This window comes from Bos taurus, chromosome 24, assembly GCF_002263795.3.
Source record: "Bos taurus isolate L1 Dominette 01449 registration number 42190680 breed Hereford chromosome 24, ARS-UCD2.0, whole genome shotgun sequence".
NCBI lineage: Eukaryota > Metazoa > Chordata > Mammalia > Artiodactyla > Bovidae > Bos > Bos taurus.
The window spans coordinates 60,933,406-60,960,434 of record NC_037351.1 but is presented as its reverse complement, the minus strand read 5'-3'; the positions used below and the strand labels follow the sequence as shown (position 1 = coordinate 60,960,434).

Genomic DNA, 27,029 nt, shown 5'->3' with positions numbered 1-27,029 from the left:
CGCCGGCCCGCCGGCTAACGGAGCGGGCGCCTGCGGACCACCAGGGGGCGCCGTGCTCTCTCCAAACCCGTGGCCCGCCCGGGGGCGCTGGGCAAGGCTCTGCTCGCAGTGGGCACGCAGGTGACCTGTACAGTCAGGCAGGCTGCTTGGGGTGGCTGGGATTCCCAGACGGTAAATAACCAGGGGATTCACGGCCCACATTACAGGGAAATAACTGGTTGATTCTTTAAAAAGGAAAAACTCCAAACCCACCAGGTATGATGTCCCCCTCTCTTCACTGCTACAACATTTGCAATAAAGCACAATTCTGAAGCCATTTTTCATTTTTTTTTATTGCTGTTAATTCAAGGAAAAAAGGTTGCATAAAATCCAATCTTTTCTAGAAATATAAGTGGCCTTTCCAGTACATAACATTTCAAATATCAAAGTATATGGTAAACATACAAATAAGGAGAAGGTAACATACCTCCTATATACAGTACAGTCTTTTAAATCATAAAATAAGCTCCATAAAGTACAACTGGCAAGTGATTCACAATGCGGTCCATACAGGGCTTATCAAAACTCTCACTTCCATAGCTCGATTGCAGCTTAACAATTAATTTAATAATATGGTCCAAAAATACCCAAATAAAATATATTTAATCAAAATAATTTCCTTTCGTTGAACTTTCTTTTTAAATTAAAGCTTTCGCCTACCCCTTCTCCCACCCCACCTTTCTTCCCCTTTTACTCCCACCCCTGAAAGAAGGTTTCAAAATGTACATTGGTGCTATAAATATAAATTCTACCTATGAAGCTTTACAGGAAGCTTCTTACTTCAAGTGTTTCCTTTTGTCTGGCAATCTGTTAGGTTTCTGAACCAAGGCCAGATATTTAAGTTCCTCTGCCGCACACCAACGTGACCCCACAGAAACACCCGCCATCTCTGCTCTGTACTGAGGATGGGGCGTAGCACACCCAACCCCCAGCCCTCACACCCGCGGCTCAACGCCGGGGGCTGCTCCGTGCCGCCGACGGCAGGGGTCCAAACCCACACCCCATCTTCCAGATAACCTCAGTGCACTTTAGGAAATCAAAAATTACCTGGAAGCAATTTAGTACATAGATCGGCTTTAAAAACAAACAGTCGTTTTAAACAGCAGCATTAAACTTAGTGACGGGACACTGACATGATTAACACCATCTTAACACACTCAGAATTCAGTCTTTCACATTATAATCAAACACAGTGGTGAACTGTTGCCAAAGTGACTTTGCTACGAGAGACAGGATAGGGACGAATACCTGACTTTTGTAGAAGCGCAGAGCTTCTGTTCAGATCGCAATAAACCGTATACATTTCAAACATGACAGAACACTGACAGTTGGTGTACGGAAAAGAAATCTTGACTTGTGTCTTTTACGTGACACAGCGGTAGACTGCGGTAGACTACATGTAAAACTGGCTGTTGGCTTTCGTTACACACACACACACACAGGAGAACCACACTCACACAAGTTTGTTCACTTTATGTCTCTCTGAAGCAACAGGCTAAAAACGTATGATGGAGTAAAAAAGTTTCTGTTTTTAAAGAAAAAGCTCTTTGTCCACTTCGTATGTCACATTTTCTCAGTTTCATATGGTTTACCTCTTCCTCTCTCTTCCACTCCGATTTTTATTTGGACAAGCACTGCGTTGGTGTGTGTACGTGGAAGTGTTTATTACATATATACACACTGCTTGGGAATCGGATTCTCCCTTACTGTGAAGGTGGAACATTTTACCAGTGAATGATACTACACAGAGCGGTTTAGAGTGTGGACTGTGCAGGGCCAGCCGCTTCGGCAGCCACTGTCAAGAGCGGAGGTGGGACGAAAACGTGGAGATTAGGGCCAAAGTGAGAAAAGCTGGGGAAGAAGCAAAGTTGTTTTTTTTTTCCCTAAAACCATATGACCGTCACCAGTGTTATGAAAAAAGGTCAAATACACAGTTTCAAAGATTCAGTAAACATTGCACACAGCAAGTATTCAGTGTTAAAAAAAAAAAAAAAAAAGCACACATCAAGATTTTCCTTTTGATTGTTTGAAGGTTTAAATTACATGTATCATACAGATAAGCCTGTTGTTGAACCAGGAGACCAGAGGCTCAAAAGCAATGCATTCTTGTTTTGTTTTGGCCATCCGTACAAGAGAAATGAGAAATCTCAACTGCATAGAAATCTAGGAAATGTATAGACAAAGAAACACAAACAAAACACCTTTCCTTTCCCTCCCCTCCACACCCCACCATGACTGCCCACACTTCAGTGTATTAAGGAGGCAAGCTTTACTTGTTTCAGTCTGCAGAATCCAACGTGTCACTAGAAGGGGGGAGGGGAGGTGCGTATCTCAGTCTGTAAGAGCCTAAAACGGGAAAGAGAGCTGCTAAGTCACTGTGCACTGTAAGGCATCACACATGACAAGACATCAGACGGGCCTGCCCCTCTGTCCAGGCAGCGCCTTCTGCACTGCCGTGACCCAGAACAGTCCTAGCAACGTGAAGTTTGTGCTTTAAGTTCAACCTAAAGCTATCAAACTCAACTTTCCCTTAAAAACTCCAAGCAAACACTCCCAATTAAAGACCCTTTTCCTGTGTTGAGATCTGGCAAAATTCAAAAGCTTCGTGTGAGCTGAAATGTAACAGTTTGAGGCCTCCATTGAATTTGGTATCCTACTTGTACTTATTTAAGAATTTCTTTATTGTGGTGGTAACACAAGAAAGTTCTAATTTTCTTATTCCCAAGTGAAAGTGTTAGTCGCTCAGTCGTGTCTGACTCTGCCATCCTATGGACTGTACCCCCACAGGCTCCTCCATCCATGGGATTCTCCAGGCAAGAACACTGGAGTGGGTTGCCATTCCCTTCTCCAGAGGATCCTCCTGACTCAGGGATGGAACCCGGGTCTCTTGCATTGCAGGCAGATTCTTTACCCTCTGAGCCACCAGGAAAGCACAGTGCTTAACTGTTCTGTTCCTTAAAATGTGACAGCACTGGAAACTAACGTCGGCTGGGAAAGAAGGGAGCACGCCTGAGGTCATCTGCCTGCGCACAGATAGACCCAAATAACAAAGGATCTCCCAAGTCAGGTGACTACCACTTCCTAATTTTTCAGTATTTAAAACTTTTCGCTTACTCTATGAAACTGGATTGTTGCTTAAAAAAAAAAAGTGCTGCTAGCAAAGAGATTTGCAAATTCCCATTTATATCCCTTAAGAAGTGCCTTTCCGGTTTCCTCCTTCCCTGGCAACTGGATTCCTCTGAACTGCCCTGAGCTGCGGGGCCTGTGTCTACGCTGTCTGGCCGCCTGCACCTCTCGGCTGTCGCTGCGCGCGCAGCCCGCGGACACACCGGCGGCTCCTGCTGCTCCCACGGAGCCGCACGCCTCCGGCCCCTCAGAAACAAGTCCTCCGGGCGCTCTCGTGATTACCTTGTGGGCCGGCCTCCATGGACGACTGCTTGCACTCCTGCGCATGGTGTCCGCTCACGCCACAGTTGTAGCACGAGGCGCTCCCGCTCTTCTTGGGCGCCGCGCCGCCCGAGCCGGCCACCACGCTGTGCGGGTACACGGGGTAGAACCGGCCGAAGCCCGCCACCGGCTGCACGCCGTAGCCGGCCTGGCCGCCCAGCACCGGGTCATGCACCAGCCCGCTGGCGTACGGGGCCTGAGGCAGGAAGAAGGGGAGCTGGCCGCCGCTGCCCTGGGGCGCCTGGCTGAGGTAGCTGCCGTTGCAGAGAGAGGGCAGGCTGAAGAAGGGCGAGACGCGGTACAGCGGCCCGGGCGCCGGCCCGGGGTAGTAGTAGCCGCCGAGTGGCAGCCCGGCCCCGCAGCCGCAGCGCCGGCCGCACGAGCCGCAGGCGCCGGCCGGGGCCAGCAGCGCGCCCGCGCCCAGGAAGGCGGCGCCGTCGCCCTGCGCCGTGCTGGGCGCGGGGCTCGCGCTGGGCGCGGGGCTCGGGGCGCCCGACGGCGCGCTCGTGGCGGCCGGCCCGGGGAAGGCGGCGGGCGCGGCCGCGGGGACCACCACCTTCACGCCGGCGGGCGGGGCCGCGGCTGCCGCGCCGCCCTCCAGCTGAGGCACCATTGGAGAGAGTCCCGCCGCCGGTGAGGCGGCCTTTGGGACAGGGTCCGTGGCAGCGACGGGGGAGCCCGGGAAGGGCCCGGGGCCGGGGCCAAAGGCGGCGCTCGCGGAGCCCGCGCCCAGGCCCGCGGCGGGCGGCGGCGCCAGGTTCAGGGCGCAGCTCTCGGGGGGGCCCGGCGGCAGCTTCAGCCTCTGGATGGTGAGGTGCAGCGCGGGGCCGCCGCCGTGCGGGAGGAAGCCGGAGGGCAGTGGCAGCGGGGCCGCCAGCAGCTCCAGTGGCTTCTCCGAGTCCCCGGCGGACGCCGCTGGCCCAAGCGCGCCCAGGGGCGCGGGGTCCGCAGGCTCCCGGAGGGCGGAGAGCGCCACAGGGCCGGGGACCAGCATCCCGATCGTCTTGCCATCAGCAGACTTGGGCGGAGGCACCACGACCTCAGACTTCTGGGCACCATTGTGCATGACACAGTGTAGAGTTGGCATGAAAGAAATATGCTGATACTTGGCTGAGCTTAAGGGATCTTCCAAAAGGTCTGCACTGTCGTTTCCTAAGGAAGCGATTTGAACAGGTGGCTTGACCGTGACCGTCTGGCCCACAGAACCGTAACTTGTAAACCTGGTTGTCGAGGGATTTCCAGAGTCCTCGGAATTGCTGTCTGTGTCTGAGGGAAACATGTAAACAGATGTTAACACAAGCATCCTCTCCCGTCCATCCTGCTAGAAATAAAATTTAAGTATACCTAAAAATATACCCTGACTTTTAAAACCAATAAATGTATCCCCCTCAGTGTCCTGACTACTGAGCTAACCTTCTTTTAATTTTTGGCTTTCTATGGACTTTATTTGAAAACTATGGAGATTCTGGAAAAGGCAAGACACCAAGGAGACAATAAAAAGATTGGTGGTTGCCAGGGGTGGAGCCCTGGGGGAAAGATGAGGAGGCAGAGCACAGAGGATTTTCAGGGCCGTGGAAACACTGTATGATGTAGTGAAGGTGAATCTGTATCCTTACACATCTGCCCAGAGCCACTGAAGGTGCACCACAAGACTGTGCCCTTACACGTATCACGCGTCAAAGTCAGTTTTGTGTCAAAGTCGGTTCCATCCTTGGTAAACAAATGTGCCATTCCAGTCAGTGATTTTCATACCGTGTGAGAAGAGGGGCTACACAGGAAATTTCTGTGTCTTTCTCTCAATTTCACTGTAAATCCAAAACCGCTCTAAAAAAATTAAACCTCAAAAAAACCCTTGGACAGGTAAGACACAAAAGGTTAATGGCGCCTGGATGAAGCACAGTATAAACACAGACCTTTATTACAAGGGATCAGGTATCTTTTACCTTTAATCAATTTTAGGCAATTCATTTGACTTATATGCTGTACTGCCTGCCAAACGCGAGGTCTTCACATTTGTCTCTCATAAATTATACAATTTAAAGGAGTTCAATCAAGACTATATTTAATTTAAACATCTAGACATAGAGAAGGGAAGACAGTTTTCCTGGAGTGGAATAGTCTTCCTTTTAAATACTTTGGTGGGAGAAAGAAAATGTAAAACCACCATTACAGTCATAAGGTGAACGCTAGAACACAAGAAGCAAGAAAGCGCGAGAGCGCGGCAGCTCCTCCTAAAGGGGACGGCCGAGCGGCAGACGCAAAGCTGTGCCACATTTCTTTTTATTACTGCGTCATTCTGACGCACTCTTATGCTTGCAAACATAATACATTCAATAGAGACTTCCCCTGGGTTTCTTGATTTTTGGTGTAAAGGGGGCAAAGTGCAAGATTTAGTTCAGTTTTAACTCTCATAACCCAGACCCTGCAGCGCTATGCACTGAGACCATCCAATTAAATGCAGCACCTGATTTAGCATTTTTTTTGCTCACAAATATAAGCAGAATTGCATTATGTAGTTAAAATGCTTATATTTATTAAGGTAGTAACTAGCTATATTCAGCTAAGAAGCTAAAACTTTTAGAAACAATTCTAAAAACAAATCATACTATGCTTCCTGGAGAAAGGTTAAATAGAACCTATTTTGTGACATAGAATGTAAACAACAATACTAGTAACTCAATAATTTTTATTAGAAGAGATTCAACTTATGAACAAATGGTTCTAATATAGACTCCCCTTAATAACTGAGGAGTTCCTTGTTAAACTCTGCAAAACAAAAAGTATTCAATTAGTAACTTACTTAAGGCATTATATCGGTATCTGTACCTTCACATGAGTAGGAGTTAAAAATAATATTTAAGTTCAAAAGAAGCTGTTAACATTTTTCAGATGATCAGTTAAATTTCTAAATGAACTGGGCTTTGTTTAAATCATCTTAAGTCATAGCAAATGGCCCCATGATTTTAACTGATCTCAAATGGTTTTCTGAACATTCATTAGAAGGACTCATCTAGCAATTTAGAGATAGGTTTTCCTTTTCTGAGATGACTTTGAAAAGTATAACGTCTTATTAACAAAACCCCATTATGACCACCACCACCAACAAAGCCACCTGCAGTGCAGTAGGCCCAAGTCCAGTCCCTGGGTGGGGAAGACCCCCCGGAGAAGGAAGGGCAACCCACTCCAGCATTCTTGCCTGGGAAATCCCATGGACAGAGGAGCCTGGTGGGCTACAGTCCATGAGGCGGCAAAGAGTCAGACACGACTGAGTGACTAACAGCTTGAATCTGCCAGGTTAACAACTGCTGACCCATGGGGCATTTGTCACCATCAGTGGCAAATGTTTAACAATATGGCTGCCTGAGGTAGCATTACTAGTTGGGACTAACAAGAGCCTGACCAAAAAACTTAAAAGAAAAAACTGAAGAATGAGATGTCCACAGGAAGCTCTGAAAAGCTTAGATATATCCCTGGGAATCTAGAAGGCCACGCTCATACGCAGGGCTGTGGGCCCGTCCAGTAAAGACCTAAGGTGGCTTGGATACATCCCTGGGAATCTAGAAGGCCATGCTCATACGCAGGGCTGTGGGCCCATCCAGTAAGACCTAAGGTGGCTTGGATATATCCCTGGGAATTTAGAAGGCCACACTCATATGCAGGGCTGTGGGCCTGTACAGTAAAGACCTAAGGTGGCTCTCAGTTCTTACTTCTGGCTGACTCTGAGCTTTCATGTAAGGAGGATTTGAAGATACAGTACATACAGAAAACAAAATGGCAGACATAAATCCTACCTTATCATTAATTACAGTAAATTTAAATACATAAACAAGTCAGCCAAATGGCAGAGATGGGCAGAATGGCTTAAAAAAACCATCATCCAACTATAAGATGTCTTTAAGAGACATACTTTAGAATCAAAGACACAAACAACGTTTAGGGTAAAAGGATGGAAAAAGAGGTATCCTGCAAACACCCAAGAGAGAGCTAAAGTGGCTACAGTATTATCATCAGATAAAACAGACGTTACGACAAAATCTGCCATTAGAGACAAAGGATACTTATAATGATAAAAATGGTCAATCAGGAAGACATAAAAATTATATGTCCATCAAACAATATGCAATTTTCAATCTTTCTACACCTACTCTGTATTTTGTTATGACTCTGTCTTTCTCTTTAATATCATTTCCAGTGAAACAGGTTTAAAAAATCAACATTACTAGAAACTGCTAAGTTAATGGTCTTTAAGACACCTGTTATACCAATTAAATTTAAAGTCAATAATGACATTTTCAGTACCATAAAAATAGTTGTTTGACAGATTTTAAGAGCACACATTTCCCTCTGCCTCCCCCACACCCTTCCAAAGAGCAAACCTCTGTCTTTTTCTTCTTCACTTTCAAAACTCTCTCTTCCATCATGTCGGGGGCTAGAAGGAGAGCTGTAACTCTCTGAAGATGTCTCTCCACACGTGTCATGTCCAGATCCAATGTCCAAACTCACATCTGAAAATTACATAGTTTTATAAAAAGCAGAATTGTTCAGTTAAATAAATTTCTGATTTTATTGATTTGATTTTTCTCCCTTTGTTTCTTGATGAGTCTGGCTAATGGTTTATCAATTTTATTTATCCTTTCAAAGAACCAGCTTTTGGCTTTGTTGATTTTTGCTATGGTCTCTTTTGTTTCTTTTGCATTTATTTCTGCTCTAATTTTTAAGATTTCTTTCCTTCTACTAACCCTGGGGTTCTTCATTTCTTCCTAATGGAGAGATCACAACAGACAACACAGAAATACAAAGGATCATAAGAGACTATTATCAACAATTATATGCCAATAAAATGGACAACGAGGAAGAAATGGACAAATTCTTAGAAAAGTACAACTTTCCAAAACTCGACCAGGAAGAAATAGAAAACCTTAACAGACCCATCACAAGCATGGAAATTGAAACTGTAATCAAAAATCTTCCAGCAAACAAAAGCCCAGGTCCAGACGGCTTCACAGCTGAATTCTACCAAAAATTTAGAGAAGAGCTAACACCTATCCTGCTCAAACTCTTCCAGAAAATTGCAGAGGAAGGTAAACTTCCAAACTCATTCTATGAGGCCACCATCACCCTAATACCAAAACCTGACAAAGATCCCACAAAAAAAGAAAACTACAGGCCAATATCACTGATGAACATAGATGCAAAAATCCTTAACAAAATTCTAGCAATCAGAATCCAACAACACATTAAAAAGATCATACACCATGACCAAGTGGGCTTTATCCCAGGGATGCAAGGATTCTTCAATATCCGCAAATCAATCAATGTAATACACCACATCAACAAATTGAAAAACAAAAACCATATGATTATCTCAATAGATGCAGAGAAAGCCTTTGACAAAATTCAACACCCATTTATGATAAAAACTCTCCAGAAAGCAGGAATAGAAGGAACATACCTCAACATAATAAAAGCTATATATGACAAACCCACAGCAAACATTATCCTCAATGGTGAAAAATTGAAAGCATTTCCTCTAAAGTCAGGAACAAGACAAGGGTGCCCACTTTCACCATTACTATTCAACATAGTTTTGGAAGTTTTGGCCACAGCAATCAGAGCAGAAAAAGAAATAAAAGGAATCCAAATTGGAAAAGAAGAAGTAAAACTCTCACTGTTTGCAGATGACATGATCCTCTACATAGAAAACCCTAAAGACTCCACCAGAAAATTACTAGAACTGATCAATGATTATAGTAAAGTTGCAGGATATAAAATCAACACACAGAAATCCCTTGCATTCCTATACACTAATAATGAGAAAACAGAAAGAGAAATTAAGGAAACAATTCCATTCACCATTGCAACGAAAAGAATAAAATACTTAGGAATATATCTACCTAAAGAAACTAAAGACCTATATATAGAAAACTATAAAACACTGGTGAAAGAAATCAAAGAGGACACTAATAGATGGAGAAATATACCATGTTCATGGATTGGAAGAATTAATATAGTGAAAATGAGTATACTACCCAAAGCAATTTATAGATTCAATGCAATCCCTATCAAGCTACCAACAGTATTCTTCACAGAGCTAGAACAAATAATTTCACAATTTGTATGGAAAAACAAAAAACCTCGAATAGCCAAAGCGATCTTGAGAAAGAAAAATGGAACTGGAGGAATCAACCTACCTGACTTCAGGCTCTACTACAAAGCCACAGTTATCAAGACAGTATGGTACTGGCACAAAGACAGAAATATAGATCAATGGAACAAAATAGAAAGCCCAGAGATAAATCCACGCACATATGGACACCTTATCTTTGACAAAGGAGGCAAGAATATACAATGGATTAAAGACAATCTCTTTAACAAGTGGTGCTGGGAAATCTGGTCAACCACTTGTAAAAGAATGAAACTAGAACACTTTCTAACACCATATACAAAAACAAACTCAAAATGGATTAAAGATCTCAACGTAAGACCAGAAACTATAAAACTCCTAGAGGAGAACATAGGCAAAACACTCTCTGACATACATCACAGCAGGATCCTCTATGACCCACCTCCCAGAATATTGGAAATAAAAGCAAAAATAAACAAATGGGACCTAATTAAACTTAAAAGCTTCTGCACATCAAAGGAAACTATAAGCAAGGTGAAAAGACAGCCTTCAGAATGGGAGAAAATAATAGCAAATGAAGCAACCGACAAACAACTAATCTCAAAAATATACAAGCAACTCCTACAGCTCAACTCCAGAAAAATAAATGACCCAATCAAAAAATGGGCCAAAGATCTAAATAGACATTTCTCCAAAGAAGACATACAGATGGCTAACAAACACATGAAAAGATGCTCAACATCACTCATTATCAGAGAAATGCAAATCAAAACCACTATGAGATACCATTTCACACCAGTCAGAATGGCTGCGATCCAAAAGTCTACAAATAATAAATGCTGGAGAGGGTGTGGAGAAAAGGGAACCCTCTTACACTGTTGGTGGGAATGCAAACTAGTACAGCCACTATGGAGAACAGTGTGGAGATTCCTTAAAAAACTGGAAATAGAACTGCCTTATGATCCAGCAATCCCACTGCTGGGCATACATACTGAGGAAACCAGAAGGGAAAGAGACACGTGTACCCCAATGTTCATCGCAGCACTGTTTATAATAGCCAGGACATGGAAACAACCTAGATGTCCATCAGCAGATGAATGGATAAGAAAGCTGTGGTACATATACAGAATGGAGTATTACTCAGCCATTAAAAAGAAAACATTTGAATCAGTTCTAATGAGGTAGATGAAACTGGAGCCTATTATACAGAGTGAAGTAAGCCAGAAGGACAAACACCAATACAGTATACTAACGCATATATATGGAATTTAGAAAGATGGTAACGATAACCCTGTATACGAGACAGCAAAAGAGACACTGATGTATAGAACAGGCTTATGGACTCTGTGGGAGAGGGAGAGGGTGGAAGAAAAAAATAAATAAATAAATTTCTGAACTGAACCATCAGAAATTACAGTTTGTAAATTTTTTTTCAGTTTTTCTATAATTATGTAATAAAAACTGGCCCTTGACCAAGGTAAAAGTCCATTACTGAAACACAATTTTAACTGAAAATAATTGACAAATACATTCGTAAAACAAAGGCAGAGAAAATAGTCAATCTTATTGACTTTAAAAATCAGAATTAACGTTCTTTGTAGGGTCTGCCTAATACTACCACATTGAACCGCTTCTTAAGTTAAATAAAAACTCCTCAGAGTATACTATAAAATTCTTTCTTAAAAAAAAGAATAAATAAAATAAAATAAAACAACAACTCAAGAATACAACTGACTGCCAAAAATGCCTTTCAGTTAAAATTTCCATGCCTGAAATATTTGAAAAGATTAAATTGCTTCCCATGAAGTAGACTGAGTAGCCCCTGAGTTCTAAGCAGAAATAAATGATGGACTGGGAATAAAAAAAAAAACGCCACCACCACCAAACCACTTGGGTAGAGTGAGCTCACTATCATGCAGTGAAGCCTTTGATACTTCACAGGGTAAGCTTCAGAATGCTTAAAAAAAAAAAGGAGGTGAGGCAGCTATTTCTCAGAATGAAATAATTTATTCCATTAATTTCTTTACATTATATAGCTAGTAAATATTTTAATCACTCAACTGTCATAGATTAATTTGCAATTTTCAAAGAAATACATACATAAATCTAAATCTATAGTGAACATAATTTCCTGTTTTTGACAATCCAGGTGCTTTAGAATTGTGTGGATTCTTTGGAATTTTTATAATAAAAAAGAAATGTGATCCTCTGAATTCAGAAGGTGAGGAAGGTAAGGATCATTAACTATGCCAAAGGCTATTCCACAAACTGCCCTTTTAAACAGAAATATAAAAAATTCAACATTCAAAAAACTAAGATCATGGCATCCGATCCATCACTTCATGGCAAATAGATGGGGAAACAATAGAAACTGTGACAGACTATTTTCTTGGGCTTCAGTATCACTGCAGATGGTGACTGCAGCCACGAAATTAAAAGACACTTGCTCCTTGGAAGAAAAACTATGACCAACCTACAGAGCATATTAAAAAGCAGAGACATTATTTTGCCAATAAAGGTCCATCTAGTCAAAGCTTATGGTTTTTCTGGTAGTCATGTATGGATGTGAGAGTTGGACCATAAAGAAAGCTGAGCACCGAAGAATTGATGCTTTTGAACTGTGGTGTTGGAGAAGACTCTTGAGTCTCTTGGACTGAAAGGAGATCAAACCAGTCAATCCTACAGGAAATCAGTCCTGAATATTCTTTGGAAGGACTGATGCTGAAGCTAAAGTTCTGATACTTTGGCCACATGATGCAAAGGACTGATTCACTGGAAAAGACTCCAATGGTAGGAAATATTGAAGGCAGCAAGAGAAGGGGACGACAGAATGAGATGGTTGGAAGGCATCACTGACTTGATGGACATGAGTTTGAGCAAGCTCTGGGAGTTGGTAATGGACAGGGAAGCCTGGCATGCTGCAGTCCGTGGGGTTGCAAAGAGTCGAACACAACTGAGCAACTGAATTGAACTGATAAACTTTTTTACTTATTGTTTTCCCTGATTCCACTTTTCCCCTTCTATTTGCCATGAAGTGATGGGACAGGGTGCCACGTTATTAAGACGACAAAGAGGAAAAAACTTACGCTAGCCACTATTCTAATGATAAAAATCTAGTTATTAGTATTTATGGATAAAAAGAAGCTAGACAGACTTAAGAACCATTTAGACCCATCAGACGACAGACCCGCAATGAGTTATTAAAGGAAGATGAAGGTCTTTAAATCATTATAATCTAAAATAAATTGAGAGGTCAACCCCAAATTTTTGGTGCCACAATCAGCCAACAGAAAAATGGGGTGGAAGAAACATGGGCGATGCAATAGGATAAAGTTCTTCATACTGTAAGTGAGGTAAGGCATCCTTCTCTTTAGTAGAAAGATTTAAAGCTTGAGATTTTAAAAGCAAATATTGTGAAAACACAGATGATGAACAGCACTGACTGTTTCGGGGAGAAGACAACATACAGGCGGACGGGGAGACTTATTTTGTTCCCTTTTGTACCTTCAGAATTTTGAACTACATAAATGTATTTTACCCAAAATAGAAGTTAAATTTTAAGTTACAAACACTTATCTCAAACTGAGTTATTTAAAAATCTGGACAATCCATGAATCAAAGGACCCAATATTTTCAGCTTCAATATGGCATCTACATTTACTAACTGTGTGCTTGTTCTGTTAAAAACCCTTAAAGGTAATTCCTCAGTATTTCAAAGGGATTAATAAACAGAGGGTTTTATCTTTAACCTGCGGTCAGCAAACATCTCAGCTACACCTGACAGCAGTTTCACAAAGTATTTTTTATTTATAGTTTACTCTATAAATAAAAAATATATATATACACACACATATGAATCAGTGGCATAGAGAGAGAACAAGAAAGAATAAGGTTAATTTTGAATTAAAAATCCTGAGGTTGTACTTTCATAATATTTAAAAATAAAGAAAGGAATTAAGAGTCTGATCGATTATCCAAAGTTCTTAACCTAGACAGCGTATGTTTTCTTCTAACTTATTATAAGAGGCAAAAGGAATTACATGACTGAACACCTTGGTACTTGATGCAAGCCAAATGCTTTTCATATGTTGTCACATTTAAGTCTTACAATCTGATGAGGTGGATATTATTCTTCTTTTACAAATTTAAGAAACTAGGGGGGTGGTAAAGACGCAAACCTACACCTGTCTGAGATCAAAGTCCACGTGCATCTCTGAAAGTATGAAGCTCAAAGGGAAGAAACCATTACTAACTTTTTGGATGTAGTTCCCACATCATATGAGACCAGAGTGATGTTATGAGGGTGGCGTATACCTGACAGGAATCTTAGCTCGAGATGACCTGATTTAGCATGTGGCTTAGAAGGCAGTGCAGAGAACGAACCAGGAGCAAACAGACAGGGAGTCCCGGCAGCGGCTGTTTCTAATCGTCCACCGAGAACTCCTGTCCCCTTGTTTCAGCAGCGCCTCCTTCTTTCAGCTGCCATCACCACGGGAATCTCAGACACTGCAGTGTTACAACACGAAAAGTTACTCCAATGAGTTGGCCCCCCACGTTTCTCTGCTCTCCCTGTAGTCCCAGGGACTCTCGAGAGTCTTCTCTAACACCATGGTTTGAAAGCATCAATGCTTCAGTGCTCAGTCTTCTCAAGGTCCTTCTTATGGTCCAGCTCTCACACCCATAAATGACCACTGGAAAAACCATAGCCTTGACTAGATGGACCTTTGCTGGCAAAGCGATGTCTCTGGTTTTTAATACGCTGTCTAGGTTTTTCACAGCTTTTCTCCCAAGGAGCAAGTGTCTTTTCATTTCATGGCTGCAGTCACCATCTGCAGTGATTTTGGAGCCCAAGAAAAGAAAACCTGTCACTGATTCCACTTTTTCCCCTTCTGTCTGCCATGAAGTGATGGGACAGGATGCCATGATCTCACGTTTTGAATGCTGAGTTTCAAGCCAGCTTTTTCACTCCCCTCTTTCACTTTCAGCTAGATGCTCTTTAGTTCCTCTTCACTTTCTGCCCTAAGAGTAGTATCATCTGCATATCTGAGGTTGCTGATATTTCTCCCGGAAATCTTGACTTCAGCTTGTGATTCCCATAAACCTCCACAAAGGATGGTCATTAAAGCTTGAAAGAGTCAATAAGATTTTTTAAGATGACTTTAACACAAGAGTACAGGCTTCTGTGAGGCTGGATAGACCCCTCAGGTCTTGTGGCCTCTGCTCTGGAGCAGGGAGTAGCTGAAGAGGAAACCCATGACGAGACCGCTGCTGCCAGGGGGAGGGAAAGGGGCCGGAGTGTAGCTGCGGCAGACGTCCCTTCACCTCCGAGGCCAGACCAGATTTCCTGCATTAAATACGTCTGAAGTATTCATGGAGTTAATTCAGAAATTACTACTCACATCAATGCAGGGAAAATGTGTGTGAGGCTTTGACACAACAGCTCAACACCCACTCTAATAGGTACCCTGCTAAATATATTTAGGTGATGTGTAATTGAAAGAAAAACTCCCTTACCTTTCACAGAACCACCGTGGGTGTGCGGAAGAGCAGAGATTCGAATACCATTTATTCTACTATTCAATCTACTGTCAGTTTTCTTAATTTTCTCCCTAAGCCAAAAGTATACATGTTACCAACATTTTTTTAACAGTCCCTAGAGAACACATTAAGTACAACACTAATAAAATTCCCCTCAATTTTTTTAATAATTAAAAAAAAAGTTTAGTAAGGTATATGTGAATGCAAGATCTACCCTTCAGTGTGCAGGACTGGAAACTGTGCCCCTCCAAACTGAATATGATACATGACAACAGCCTTGTTTTTATTATGTACATGTGTTGATTATCTAGAACTAAAAAAAAGAAGTCCAGAGTAAAAATAAAAAGAAAACTAATATAAAAATACTATTTATACTACATAAACTAAACAGGTCTATTATCAGATGTTGTCTTCTCTGACCAATTTCTATTACTAGAAACATTAAATTAAACCTACTTTTCAATTTGTGGCTTTCCTTTCTTCTTACTTATCGAAGATAAACTTCGTTTTTCAGTTGAATGCTACGGAAAAGAATAAAAAAGTAACTGGACCAAAGCACGGCCACACTCAAGGAGGCATCCTCGTATTCTGATACAAGACACTAAAATGACACAACCCCAGTTGTGTATTCTAACACATTTTTATTTTCTATCTTTTTTGAAGTTACCTACTTGGTCCACTAAAATTTGCATATTTTCTGACAAATACTTAATCATGAGAAAAATACCTATTCTGTATTTTGCTTTTATTAATAAAATGGATTGTTTTCTTTTTGTCACTAAAAAAATACAATCAAGTAACTGGTATTTGCTACAGGTTTACTAGTCTTCTCAAGTTCAGGTCGGTAGAACACACGATTGTGTTGACTCTAAGAAGAAAAGGTAGAGGCCCCGAGGCAGATGAAGACACACAACAGTCAGGTGGACCTGAGAATCAGCCATCAGTGAGCATGACTTTAATAACACAATTTCTCAAAGTATGTTTTAATGCTTTAGTTCATAAAACACATCCCAATAAAGGTTCACATCTGGACCTGAGTGTTAGCCAGTAATACAGATCCATTTTCTAGAGAAGGTGGTTCTCTCCAGAGCAGTCCCACTAAGCATCGCCCCTGTACTGGCAGTGCCATGGCCCTAAACTCACTGGGGAGCATGCGGCTGTCCGACTACACCAGCAATGAAAAGCGAGTACTTCCTAATCACGTTTGGGAGTGCTGGGAAACTGGCCCAACAAGTCACGAGGGAAGAGACTTTTCAGAGTTCACATCTCCACAGCGAGACAGGGACCAAAATGTGAATAATTCTTTCAAAGCAAAAAACGTGGCATAACGGTGTATCCCTAGTGAATCATTTCCGGCATCATCACAATAAAATGTATTAGTATTTCTGAGTACTAAAACTGATATAAATACACTTCTTCAGGTCCCAGAGGAGCTTAGGTCATGTATACCAATTAACTTCAAAGTCTTACATTGAAATGTTCCTTCGTTTCTTCTTACCAGATACACTAGCAGACCTCACAGTGCTTAAGGAACTTGACTCACATGCAGTAACACCGCCTGATCAGCATGGCGGAAGACAAAACAACCCCCGTACCTGGTCGACTAAGGCCACACACTGCTCCTGGTGCTGAACGGTGGCACAGGTTGGCTTCCTCCAATCCATGACCCCATTCTGCTCAGCATACTGCACGGGGAGCGTGTCCACCGGGGAACAACCTGCACCGACAGTGCTAGCAAAAGAAAGAGTTTGTGCCAGTGTGAAGCTCTGTCCTCAGAAATCCCAACTACTGAGCATACAGTGAAGACGCGATGGCAACCCTTTCTTCAGTACGTTAGTTTTTATGGAATGCCTCGCAATGGCTCTAAGGAAACAGTGCACTATGAGAGTCAGCCCGTGCACAGCACTCTTACCTACTTTTAATTAATACCTGTCTCTGCAGAGCTTGACAAAGGCACAGTCTGTCTCTGGACTCATTCCACATGGCTCTCAGCCGGGGTACTAACCCCGATCTTGAGACAATCGCTATGGACGGTGTGTGTCTAAGGCAAGGGAAGGGACAGCATAATGTGACTGGAAATCAAGAGGAACAGGCCACAGAAACAGACTCAGAGAGAATCCAGAGAATTACCAGACACGGACTCTAAACTAACAGTGCTCAACACTGGTCAAGAGCTACAGGATGACAGAACTTTGGAGGAATACTGGAAAATAGAAAAAGGAATCAAATTTAAATTCTAGAACTATAAAATAAATTAGGAAAGACAATGGCACCCCACTCCAGTACCCTTGCCTGGAAAATCCATGGACAGAGGAGCCTGGTAGGCTGCAGTCCATGGGGTCGCTAAGAGTCAGGCACGACTGAGCGACTTCATTTTCACTTTTCACTTTCATGCACTGGAGAAGGAAATGGCAACCCACTCCAGTGTTCTTGCCTGGAGAATCCCAGGGACGGGGGACCCTGGTGGGCTGCCGTCTGTGGGGTCGCACAGAGTCGGACATGACTGAAGCGACTTAGCAGCAGGAATTCAATGGATGGAAACAGATGAAAAAACTCAGTGAAGAGGAAATCTGGTCATGAGAAAATAGACTGGGGCATGGAAAGGGGAAAAATGTAGCAGCAGAAGAAGCTTGAGAGAGCACGCACGATGTGGCGGAAAGCCTGGCCTGTGGGCACCCAGGGCCACAGAGGAGGGGCTCACTCAAAGAAAGCTGCAAACTCATCACAGGGAACTGCTGAAAACCAGACAATGGGAAAATTCAAACACACAGTCTGGGTTTGGAGAAGCCCCCTAACCTTCAGAGAGTAATAGGATGGAGACAATGGCTACCTGCGGTCTTGAGCTCCCCCCAGAAGCAGAGTCTGGGTGACGTGGTTGACATGGCCGGGCATCTGGGAAGCAGGAGCAAGGAAGGAGAGGGGCAAGTCAGATGGGAGGAGGAGAAGCCAGCCTGTGGTGCTGTCACTGGGGCCGCCGCCACGAGCTACAGAGGCTCAAGCCCCCTGGGACTCCCACAGCTACCTCCCCAGGGGCAGGAACCGGAGCTCCCCACCAGTGAGGGCACAGCCCTGGGTGAAGGAACTTCCCGCTCTGAGCTGGCTGGTTCCAGGGCCACACAGGCCCAGAGCACCCACACAGAACCCTGGGCCAAGAGCCAACAGGCTCGTGGCGGGAGCCTGGAGAGGACTGCGGCTGTGGGAGAGGGTCGGAAGTCACACAGATGATTTTAAGTGCTTTGAGGCAGAAATCAAACCGGGCTGAGAGGAGATGAAGTGAGGGACCAAAAGCACAGGCCTGGAGACGGTGACCCAGGCGCTCGGAGCTGCAGGAAGTGATGACCCGCCTGCAGTCCTATGTCCTATCTGCAAAGTGTCTTTCAAAAAGGAAGGCGAGAGGGACATTTCTTCTTGAGAAAAACAAAGTGAACTCATCACTGGCACACAATGAAATAGGAGATTCTCAAGTGTTCTTTAGTTAGAAGGATGCTCAGACACACTGGAAGGAATGAAGAACAATGGAATGGTAGTATCTAAATGATGAATGAAAAAAAGGCTTCATGAGGTTTAAAAGAGAATTAAGACACATGACAGACACAGTCTGTAAGCTAGGAGGAGGTAAGTGAAGACAGTGATGAAGGTCCTCACGTGGGAGGTGGTACAAGCACAACTGGGGTCAGGCCTTCATAAGCTGCCAACGCAGAACAAAACCTCAGGTAACCACCGCAAGCATTGAGAAACAGCGCATGCACAACCATCGTGGCTGATACAAGAGAAGAGCACAACAAAAAAAACACCCGAAAGCAAGGAGAGCGAGCTAAAGCTGATACAAATAACGAGCAAGCAGTCAAATGGCAGAATGGTAACTGAATCTCAGTAAGTACACAGGACAGTGATTCACAAGCACACAGCGCCTTCAGGGTTTGGGAGAGAGATACCTACTGCAAAAGCGGGCCTCTGCCAGCGTGCTTCTTGTGGATCGCAGTGTGCTGTAACACATCTGGAGTGGAGGAAAAAACAATCATTACACCACACCCTTCTGCAAAATGCAAACGGAGCCCACAGCTGATTTATGACCGTGACAGTGTTCACAGACCACCCAGAGCGCTTCCAAGCTCACGGAAAATTCCTCAAAGAGACAATTTCCAAAGACACAGTCAGTGACGAACGTCCTTAAATAGCCTCTCAAACACATTCCACCTAACAGCAGATCAAATTTGTCCAAAACTACAAAAGTTGACTATAAGCATTAAACTGTAAAACCACAACATTGAATTTCAGGCCTTTTTTTTTTAACCATTAAGCAAATGAAGTGTCTCATATATCATAAAAATACATATTAATAAAACCAACACCCATGTACCCACCTCCTGGATATCTCTGTATTTTCCTCTTTTTATTAAGAAAGGAAACATCCGGGAACAATTACATGCCTCCCTCCATTGCATCCAGTCCCTCCCCCCAGAGGTTAGCTGAGGCGCGCATGTTTAACCACCCATCCGTGCATTCACACACACAGTGGTGCCACATGGTTGAGTATACTCTAAATATCCTTTATTTTAACTGCCACCCAGCATGAACGTGCCTCAATCTATTCATAACTTTATCAACATTTGAAACGTTCGGGTCACATTCAGGGCTCTGCCGTTCCCCCACAGCCTGCCGGGACGGCCCGAGTCCTGGCCCCTGAGCCCACGGGCAACAATGTTCACAGAAGCAGAAATGCTGGGGAGCAGCAGGGACCGCCTCCCACTGCACGACAGCATCGAATTCTGTCCAAAACACTTGCACCCATTTAAACTCCATTGACAGTGGTGAGAATTCCCCTTACTTCATATCCTTGATAATTCCCAAACTTGAAAAAGGTCTGCCAGTCTGATGGGTATGAAATCTGGATATCTCTGGATATCTCTTTGATGATAATGAGATGACAATGAGAAAAACTTCTCATTGTTTTTCATTTGCATTTTCTGGACTACTCAGGGGGCGGAACCATTCAAGGTTCTTCTGTGAATTGCCTATTTTTATCTTTCCCTTTGTTGTTGACCAGACTGATTTTCTCAAGGATTTTTGAAGACTGTATAGTCCTGGCTGGAGTCTTCACCTGTAAATACCCTGCAAATGTCTTCAGTGTGGCTTTCTGTCACATGTTAAGCTTTAACTTAGAACAGAAAGATCTCCCCTATGGCCATGCTGCTCTGTCTTGTCTGGAAAGCCTTCTTGTCCCAGAGTACTAACCTTTGAAAACTCAAGTTTTATATTTTACATTAAGTTTACATATGTTACATATAATGTGCTATTCACTTGAAACGTTCTGTGCGCGACAGAAGTAGGGATCTAATTATATAATTTTTCCCAACTGGAAAGCCAGCCGGTACCACTGCTCACACACACTTTGATGGTTCTCTGAAACACCACCTTTCACACACCAAGTCCCCACACGTCTGTCTCTCGGATCCTCGGTCTGTGCTGACGGCCTGTTTACCTTCCCCTGCAACAACACTGTGCAGAATGACTCATCCCAGGGAATCAACGCTTACCTTCTTCTTGACTTGATGCTTCCGAGCTGTCTTCTTTCAAGTGTTCTAGTATCTTGGAGGTCTTCAGAGAGGACTGTAAGTTATCTGCAGGAAGTATTAAATATCATTAACTTTCAGGGAAGTTATCATAGTGAGATATACCAGTGTAATGATTACTTTTCTCCCACAGAAGCTGAGAGTTGGAGTTAATGGTACAGAGAGAGTCTCCAGTAGTTGGGACTCTGAAGAAAGCAAGGAGACCTGGCACAGAGCATCAGGCTGGGAGTGGGGGCCCTGAGCCACGCAGCCAGCTCTCCCCCTAGAAGTCACAGGACTGGAACAACTGGGCGAGTCTGCCTGCCCGTGTGCCCGGTGCACAATGAGGAGATGGACTGGCTGGCGCTTCTAAGTGTCTGTGCTGTGTCAGTTTCGTGCCCTTTTTATGAATGACAGGACAGTGCGGTGACATCAGGCTGCCGCAGCAGCGCACAACATCTCCCGCTCCTGCTCCTCCTCCAGACACGTGCTCAGCGCTCATGGGCCAGCCCAGGCCCTCGGAACACACTGTACGAGACGGATCGCTTCTCTGTTACAGACAGAGCAGTGGGCTTGCAGAGGTTACCATTTTAAGTCATTTGGGTGTCTAACACCTGTTTTCTTGGATGTCAGAATGTGGAATATTGCTATTGCAGGGACGCAGGAGGAGTATGGAACTGTTGTTTCTTAGAAGTGTGTGTGTTAGTCACTCAGTCATGTCTGACTCTGTACAACCCCACAGACTGTAGCCCGCCAGGCTCCTCTGTCCATGAAATTCTCTAGGCAAGAATCCTAGAGTGGTTGTCATTTCCTTCTCCAGGGGATCTTCCCAACCCAGGGATCGAACCTAGGTCTCTTGCATTGCAGGTGAATGCTTTACTGTCTGAGCTACTAGAGAAGCCCTTTCTTAAATGAGTGGCTGCAAAATGAACTTTGCCAACAATATGTTCTTTGGTGAAATAACTTGAGATTTTCCATGATTTCAAAACATGTCTTTTAATACACTATCTTGATTTCATACAATTTGAGATCTTAAAAATCCACCAGCCTCTTTAACATTGCTCATGTAATTTACAAACTGCCGAACTCTCCAGATGAGTTTCCTCTTATTTATGTGTATACTACTCACTTGAGCACATTTTCCTAGGCAGACTTGCTAAAATCTGAATTAAAAGCTTAACTTCAGGCTTCAATGCTTCTTCAGAACTAAACAGATGCTATTTATAGATATTCATTTAAAAAAATCACACTTGGTTCAAGAAGAAAGCACTGACTATTTTGATGTTACTGGCAAAATATTTATTAGAAAAGGCAGCTGAGATAGATGTGTACAAAACCAAACGCAAAGCAGACTGTGATGAATGCTGAAACGTGAGGGCGAACCAGACCACAGGAACATACAAGGAGGCAGGAAATATCCTTGTGAGGTGGTTATTCCAGCTGGGTCCCAAAAAACAGGTGTGATCTTAACAGACTGTGACAAAAGGGTGCAAAAGAGCAAGACCCTGGAATAGGAAATGGCCAGGTGTACCGAGTGGCTGCCAACCCTTTAAGCCAGGGAGAGGAGGCTCAAGGATGCTCAGGACAGGGCCTGAGCCTCACAGCAGGTGTTTAACGCTCTGAATAGAGGGTGGATGGAAGCTCCAGTACTTTGGCCACCTGGTGCAAAGAGCTGACTCATGGAAGACTCTGATGCTGGGAAAGATTGAAGGCAAAAGGAGAAGGGGACAACAGGATGAGATGGTTAGACAGCGTCACTGACTCAATGGATATGAATTTGAGCAAACTCCAGGAGACAGTGAAAGACAGGGGAGCCTAGTGTGCTGCAGTCCACGGTGTCACAGAGCTGGACACAACTTAATGACTGAACAATAACAAGAGGATTAACAAACTGATCCCCAAGACAATCCTGGGGCAGGTTACAGTGGAGCAAGAAACTAGAGTCGGAGAGAAGTGAGGCTTTGTACAGTCTGTGCATGAAAAACAGGCCTGGCAATGGGACTGGTGAGAAGGTAAGAAGGAAGACGTCCTCTGTCTGGCATGGCTTGGTCCTTAAACGACTGGATATGAAGGGGAAACGTGAAGAGGGTGAAGCCCGAGCTTCCAGCCTGGGAGGCTGGGGAGGTCCTTATGGGAATAGGGGCAGAGGTCAGAGGTTATCCATCATCCAGGCTGCACTAGAGTGTCTTGGCAACCTGTGAGTCAAGTCTATCAAGGGGCCTGAGGATCCAGAAGGCCCATGGGTTTGAGATATTTGGCCCCTGTTTTGTGATGTTAGCGTTTTTTCTTTTAAAATTTTCATTACAGTACAGCTGATTTAGCCGTTAGTTTTTGCTGTACAGCAAAGTGAATCAGTTATACATATACATATATCCACTCTTTTATACATTTTTTCACATACAGATCATTACTGTTTTGTGACATTAGCTTTTATAAGTTACTTTCTTTAAAACTGCAGTGAAAATTCACTAAAAACTACCAATGTTTCTAATTTGTATGCCACTTGACCTTAACTAAAATGGCAATCCCATATACAGGGAGGCATGGTATAGCAAGAAATCCAGGCCAGAAAAATGTCAGATTTATACGGAGGAGCAGAGACACTTACTGAGGCTGTGCAGAGGGTCAGATGATATGGACTGAAAAAAGCTGTGTACTCTCTGACTCTGTAGAAAAGCTTGTGATGAAGTTGAAAATAGCTGCCTGTATGTAAAAAGAAAAGAGACTGGTTAATTTCATGCAATAAACCCACAAGATAGGTGAGATGGTAAACAAACCACGTGGCAGTTTAATTCAGGTACAAAAACTATTTTCCTAAGAAAAAGAATATGTGTTTGCTAATGTATTCCCCATAGGAGGAAATGAATAAAAGACTTATCTACAAGAATCTAATAAACAGGCTTATTTTCAACTTTATATAATCTACTGATAAGGTTTCAATTCTGACCCAACACGTATTATTAGCAGTCACCTTTCTGCTCAGAAAAACAACTACAGGTTCTTCACCCTTCTTCACAGTTCCATGAAGGAACTGTCCCACCCCCTGAAAATACAGACACCGGGAAGTTTGGAGCTCGGGAGTTCCGGAAGCTAGAAGACGCCGCTAGGCTGGTCACAAGTACTGCTGCAGACTCAGGCACGCGTGGCTGATGAGTCACCTCGGTATGCACCACACCATGAGTCTAAGCTGTTATCTTTAAAAACAGCTTTCCTCGTGTTCTATTAATGTCATTAGGGGATTCCAAGTGGAGGTCTTCCCTACAAAAGGGGCAGAGTTACAGCACAGTCTGATGGAAAGTTGATGGAAAGTTTACTTGGGATGTGAACACCAGCTCAATCACTTACAAGCTGAATCACCCTAAACAAGGCATGTGGCCTTTTGGCTCCAATTTCCTCTTAGGAAATTTCAACATCCTTCAAGGTTATGATACTCAAGTAGTACACACACATTAACTGTCACCCTGCTCAACATACAAATCCCTTTTCATTGCTTTTGAATACTTTAAGTGCTCATTCAAAACTTTAGTTCTTATTGACTCCCCAAGGTTTCAGACCTACCATTCTGATTAGTTACAAAATTATCAAATACCATACCAAGAGCTGACCCTTATGGACCGAAGCGTCCTTATGCATTAGACAAAACTTCTTATTGGAACTCAAAATGTGGAGGTAAACATTGGACAGGAAGACAAAGGGGGAAATGGAGAGATGGGCGAGAAACAGACGCCTAGTATGGCGCTCATCTAAACTTCCAGGTCTGAACACACTACCAAAGGCTGGGGATTAAAATCCAAAGCCTTCTATTTATCGTTATGTTTACAAACCAACTAATTGGTCAGAAGTACAGTCATGTTGAGTACAAGGCAGGGACTTGTAATCAGCATACAGGCTCGTCAGATTCACTGCTGCAGGGCCACAAGAGAGCAATTACACCCAAACAGGACACAAAGTGGCCATCAACTACTCGTGCAATTAAAAAAAACAAGATTGCATCTGACATGACGACGTCATCCAACCCCAAATGCACGTTTCCCTACCACACCGTCATCTTCCTAATCCACAGCGCAGGCGGAAGGGAACGCAGACCCCAGGCCCTGTACCGGCCCCATCGCCGCCTCACTTACACACTCATTTCCTCCCTCTTTACACACTTTCCTCCCTCACTTACACACTCATTTCCTCCCTCTTTACACACTTTCCTCCCTCACTTACACACTCATTTCCTCCCTCTTTCGACTTCCCCCTCCTTTACAACTGCTGCATTTCTTAACGGCATGAATGACAGTGACACTAACCCAAAGCCCACAAACTGCTATCAGTGTCCCGAATCCGATTTATGGTCCTGAGGCCACAGCCTAGCCTCACAAAACAACCACGGGCGTTTTAAAGGGAAGTGTAAGAAAAAATCACTTCTTTAATGTAACTTTTGCAGAGATGTTGCCCGGGTTCTCAGCCCCGGCCGGCCACGTGCAGCCTGAGGTGCCCTGGGTGCGCGCAGACCCCCGCCTCGGGAGCGCGCGGTGCGCAGACCTCACCTCAGCACGGGCTCCAGGTCAGGGTGCCGCCGCTCCTCTCTCTTCAGCGAGCCCTGATTCAGGGCTCGGAGGATGGTCTTGTCAAATGTCTCCGAAGACAACTCCTTGGGAAGCTAGGAAACAAAAACGTCTCTCACTCACTGGGGGCACAAACCAGGGGCATAAAAGGAACGTAAGTGCCTCCTGCTCAGACATCACCCCAAAGCCGTTCCCTTTCTAGACCTTCCCGATACAGGGCCGCAGCCTGGAGCAGCCGCCGGGCAGGGCAGGGTCCCCGGGGGCATCCCCGCGGGGTTGGGGCGGGGGGGTGGGGTGGGGACCCGCAGCGCTCACCCCGCTTCCCTCCCGCTCCCGGACACCCACAGCGAGGAGCTTCAGTTAAACGGAGCATTTCCCAGAGCTCGTATGGCACTCTGCAAAGTATGGCCTGTCTTTGTAGTTACCACCTCTGTGGCTCCTGTTTCACACGTGAACCTCAGGCCACCTCAGACTGCCAATGCTACACTCCCAGTGAAGAGCTAGGTGGGAACGACGGGGCAAAACCCCAAGGTTTACACAAACAGTCCCCACCCTCTGGAGCCCCAGCTCAGCCCTGGCCGAGCTCAGTGTGCTAGAAGCTCTTCTTTAAAAACACTGAGGCCTGATGGATAACCATCTACAAAACCTGGCAACGGTTTAGTTTTTGTAACTCTTCTCATGAATTACTAGTTCATTCGTGCAGTCAACACACAGTTCGAACTCCGACTGTGTCCTAAGTACTGTGTCTGGCGCTGTGAACACAGCACCGAGGAGGAAACCTACACCTGGCCTCCATGGAGCCGCGCTTCTGGGGCGGAGGAATAACACAGGTACCAGACGCAGCTGCCACGGAGCAGCGGGGAGGCGGCCACTGAACCCGAAAAGGGGCTGGAAGGCCCGACCGCACTCCCGCACGTCTCAGCAAACTCAAGTGCCCTTCATCAGCCTCCGCAAAGGTTAGTGTTAGGGAGCACAGGTTGTGAAGGGAACAGTTTTTACTCTTATATTTTGCAGATGATTTTAAAAGGAAGGTAAACAGTTTAAAAAAAGGCATATGGTAAACTTGAAAGGATATTTTATAATAGGAAATTCGTTCCTAGAAGTACATTATGTTGCCACTTATTTCATATAACTTGATAAGGCACTGGTCTTACATAAAAAACACTATATTCAAATGCTGGCTAAACAGGGGGTCATTAATTACTGTGATTCTGAAGGATAAGCTATCTATTTGGGACTAATAATTATATATATATATATTTTTTAAAAAATCTAAGCTTTAGAGAAGTTGTATTACTAAAAAATGAAATCTGTCAAGAAAAAGAACAGTCAAAGCTTAGGAAACCCAGAGCAGAGACCTTGCTGGGTGCTGGGCACATCGCCACCAACAACATACGTCTCATCAAGAAGCTAGGAATGATAAGGTTCCTTTTTTTTTTTTTTTTAATGTGGAAAGCCTTCAATTCCTTATATTAGCAATATAACGTAAGAAAATCTATGCTTAGAATAATATGACATTTTCTACAGCTAATGTTCATGAATAGTTGTAAGTCAACCTCTACATACATGTTTTAATATTCCTGGTGTTTACTTTGGTGCTAAAGTTTTTGGATTCTGTGTATTATATCAAAATCATTTTAACAGTAGAATCTGTATTTTTACCTTCAGTAGAAATTCCTGTAGTTCTTGGTGGGTTTTTGTTACTGTTGTGACTGAAAGATCAGACCAATTTACCTGATTTAAAAAGAAAAAAAAACAACAACACATACTATACAG

The 27,029-nt window shown here is 43.8% G+C and overlaps 1 protein-coding gene across 2 annotated transcripts in view; it reads right to left on the bottom strand.

Annotated features, from left to right (window-relative positions):
- The window catches only part of ZCCHC2 (zinc finger CCHC-type containing 2), a 63,647-nt gene that overhangs the window by 6,639 nt on the left and 29,979 nt on the right, over window positions 1-27,029 (bottom strand). Inside the window, exons 4-14 of one of the 2 annotated variants that reach the window (XM_003587776.5) lie at window positions 26,916-26,987; window positions 25,236-25,348; window positions 23,309-23,403; window positions 20,686-20,769; window positions 19,088-19,145; window positions 16,744-16,879; window positions 15,605-15,669; window positions 15,125-15,219; window positions 7,863-7,991; window positions 3,448-4,752; window positions 315-2,385 (exon numbers count right to left, since the gene is read on the bottom strand). In XM_003587776.5, the coding sequence (XP_003587824.4) occupies window positions 2,318-2,385; window positions 3,448-4,752; window positions 7,863-7,991; window positions 15,125-15,219; window positions 15,605-15,669; window positions 16,744-16,879; window positions 19,088-19,145; window positions 20,686-20,769; window positions 23,309-23,403; window positions 25,236-25,348; window positions 26,916-26,987 (2,220 nt within the window). In that variant the 3' untranslated portion in view covers window positions 315-2,317. Of the gene's footprint in view, window positions 1-314; window positions 2,386-3,447; window positions 4,753-7,862; window positions 7,992-15,124; window positions 15,220-15,604; window positions 15,670-16,743; window positions 16,880-19,087; window positions 19,146-20,685; window positions 20,770-23,308; window positions 23,404-25,235; window positions 25,349-26,915; window positions 26,988-27,029 lie in introns of those variants that run through there. The other variant, XR_009492772.1, reaches the window with a different exon arrangement.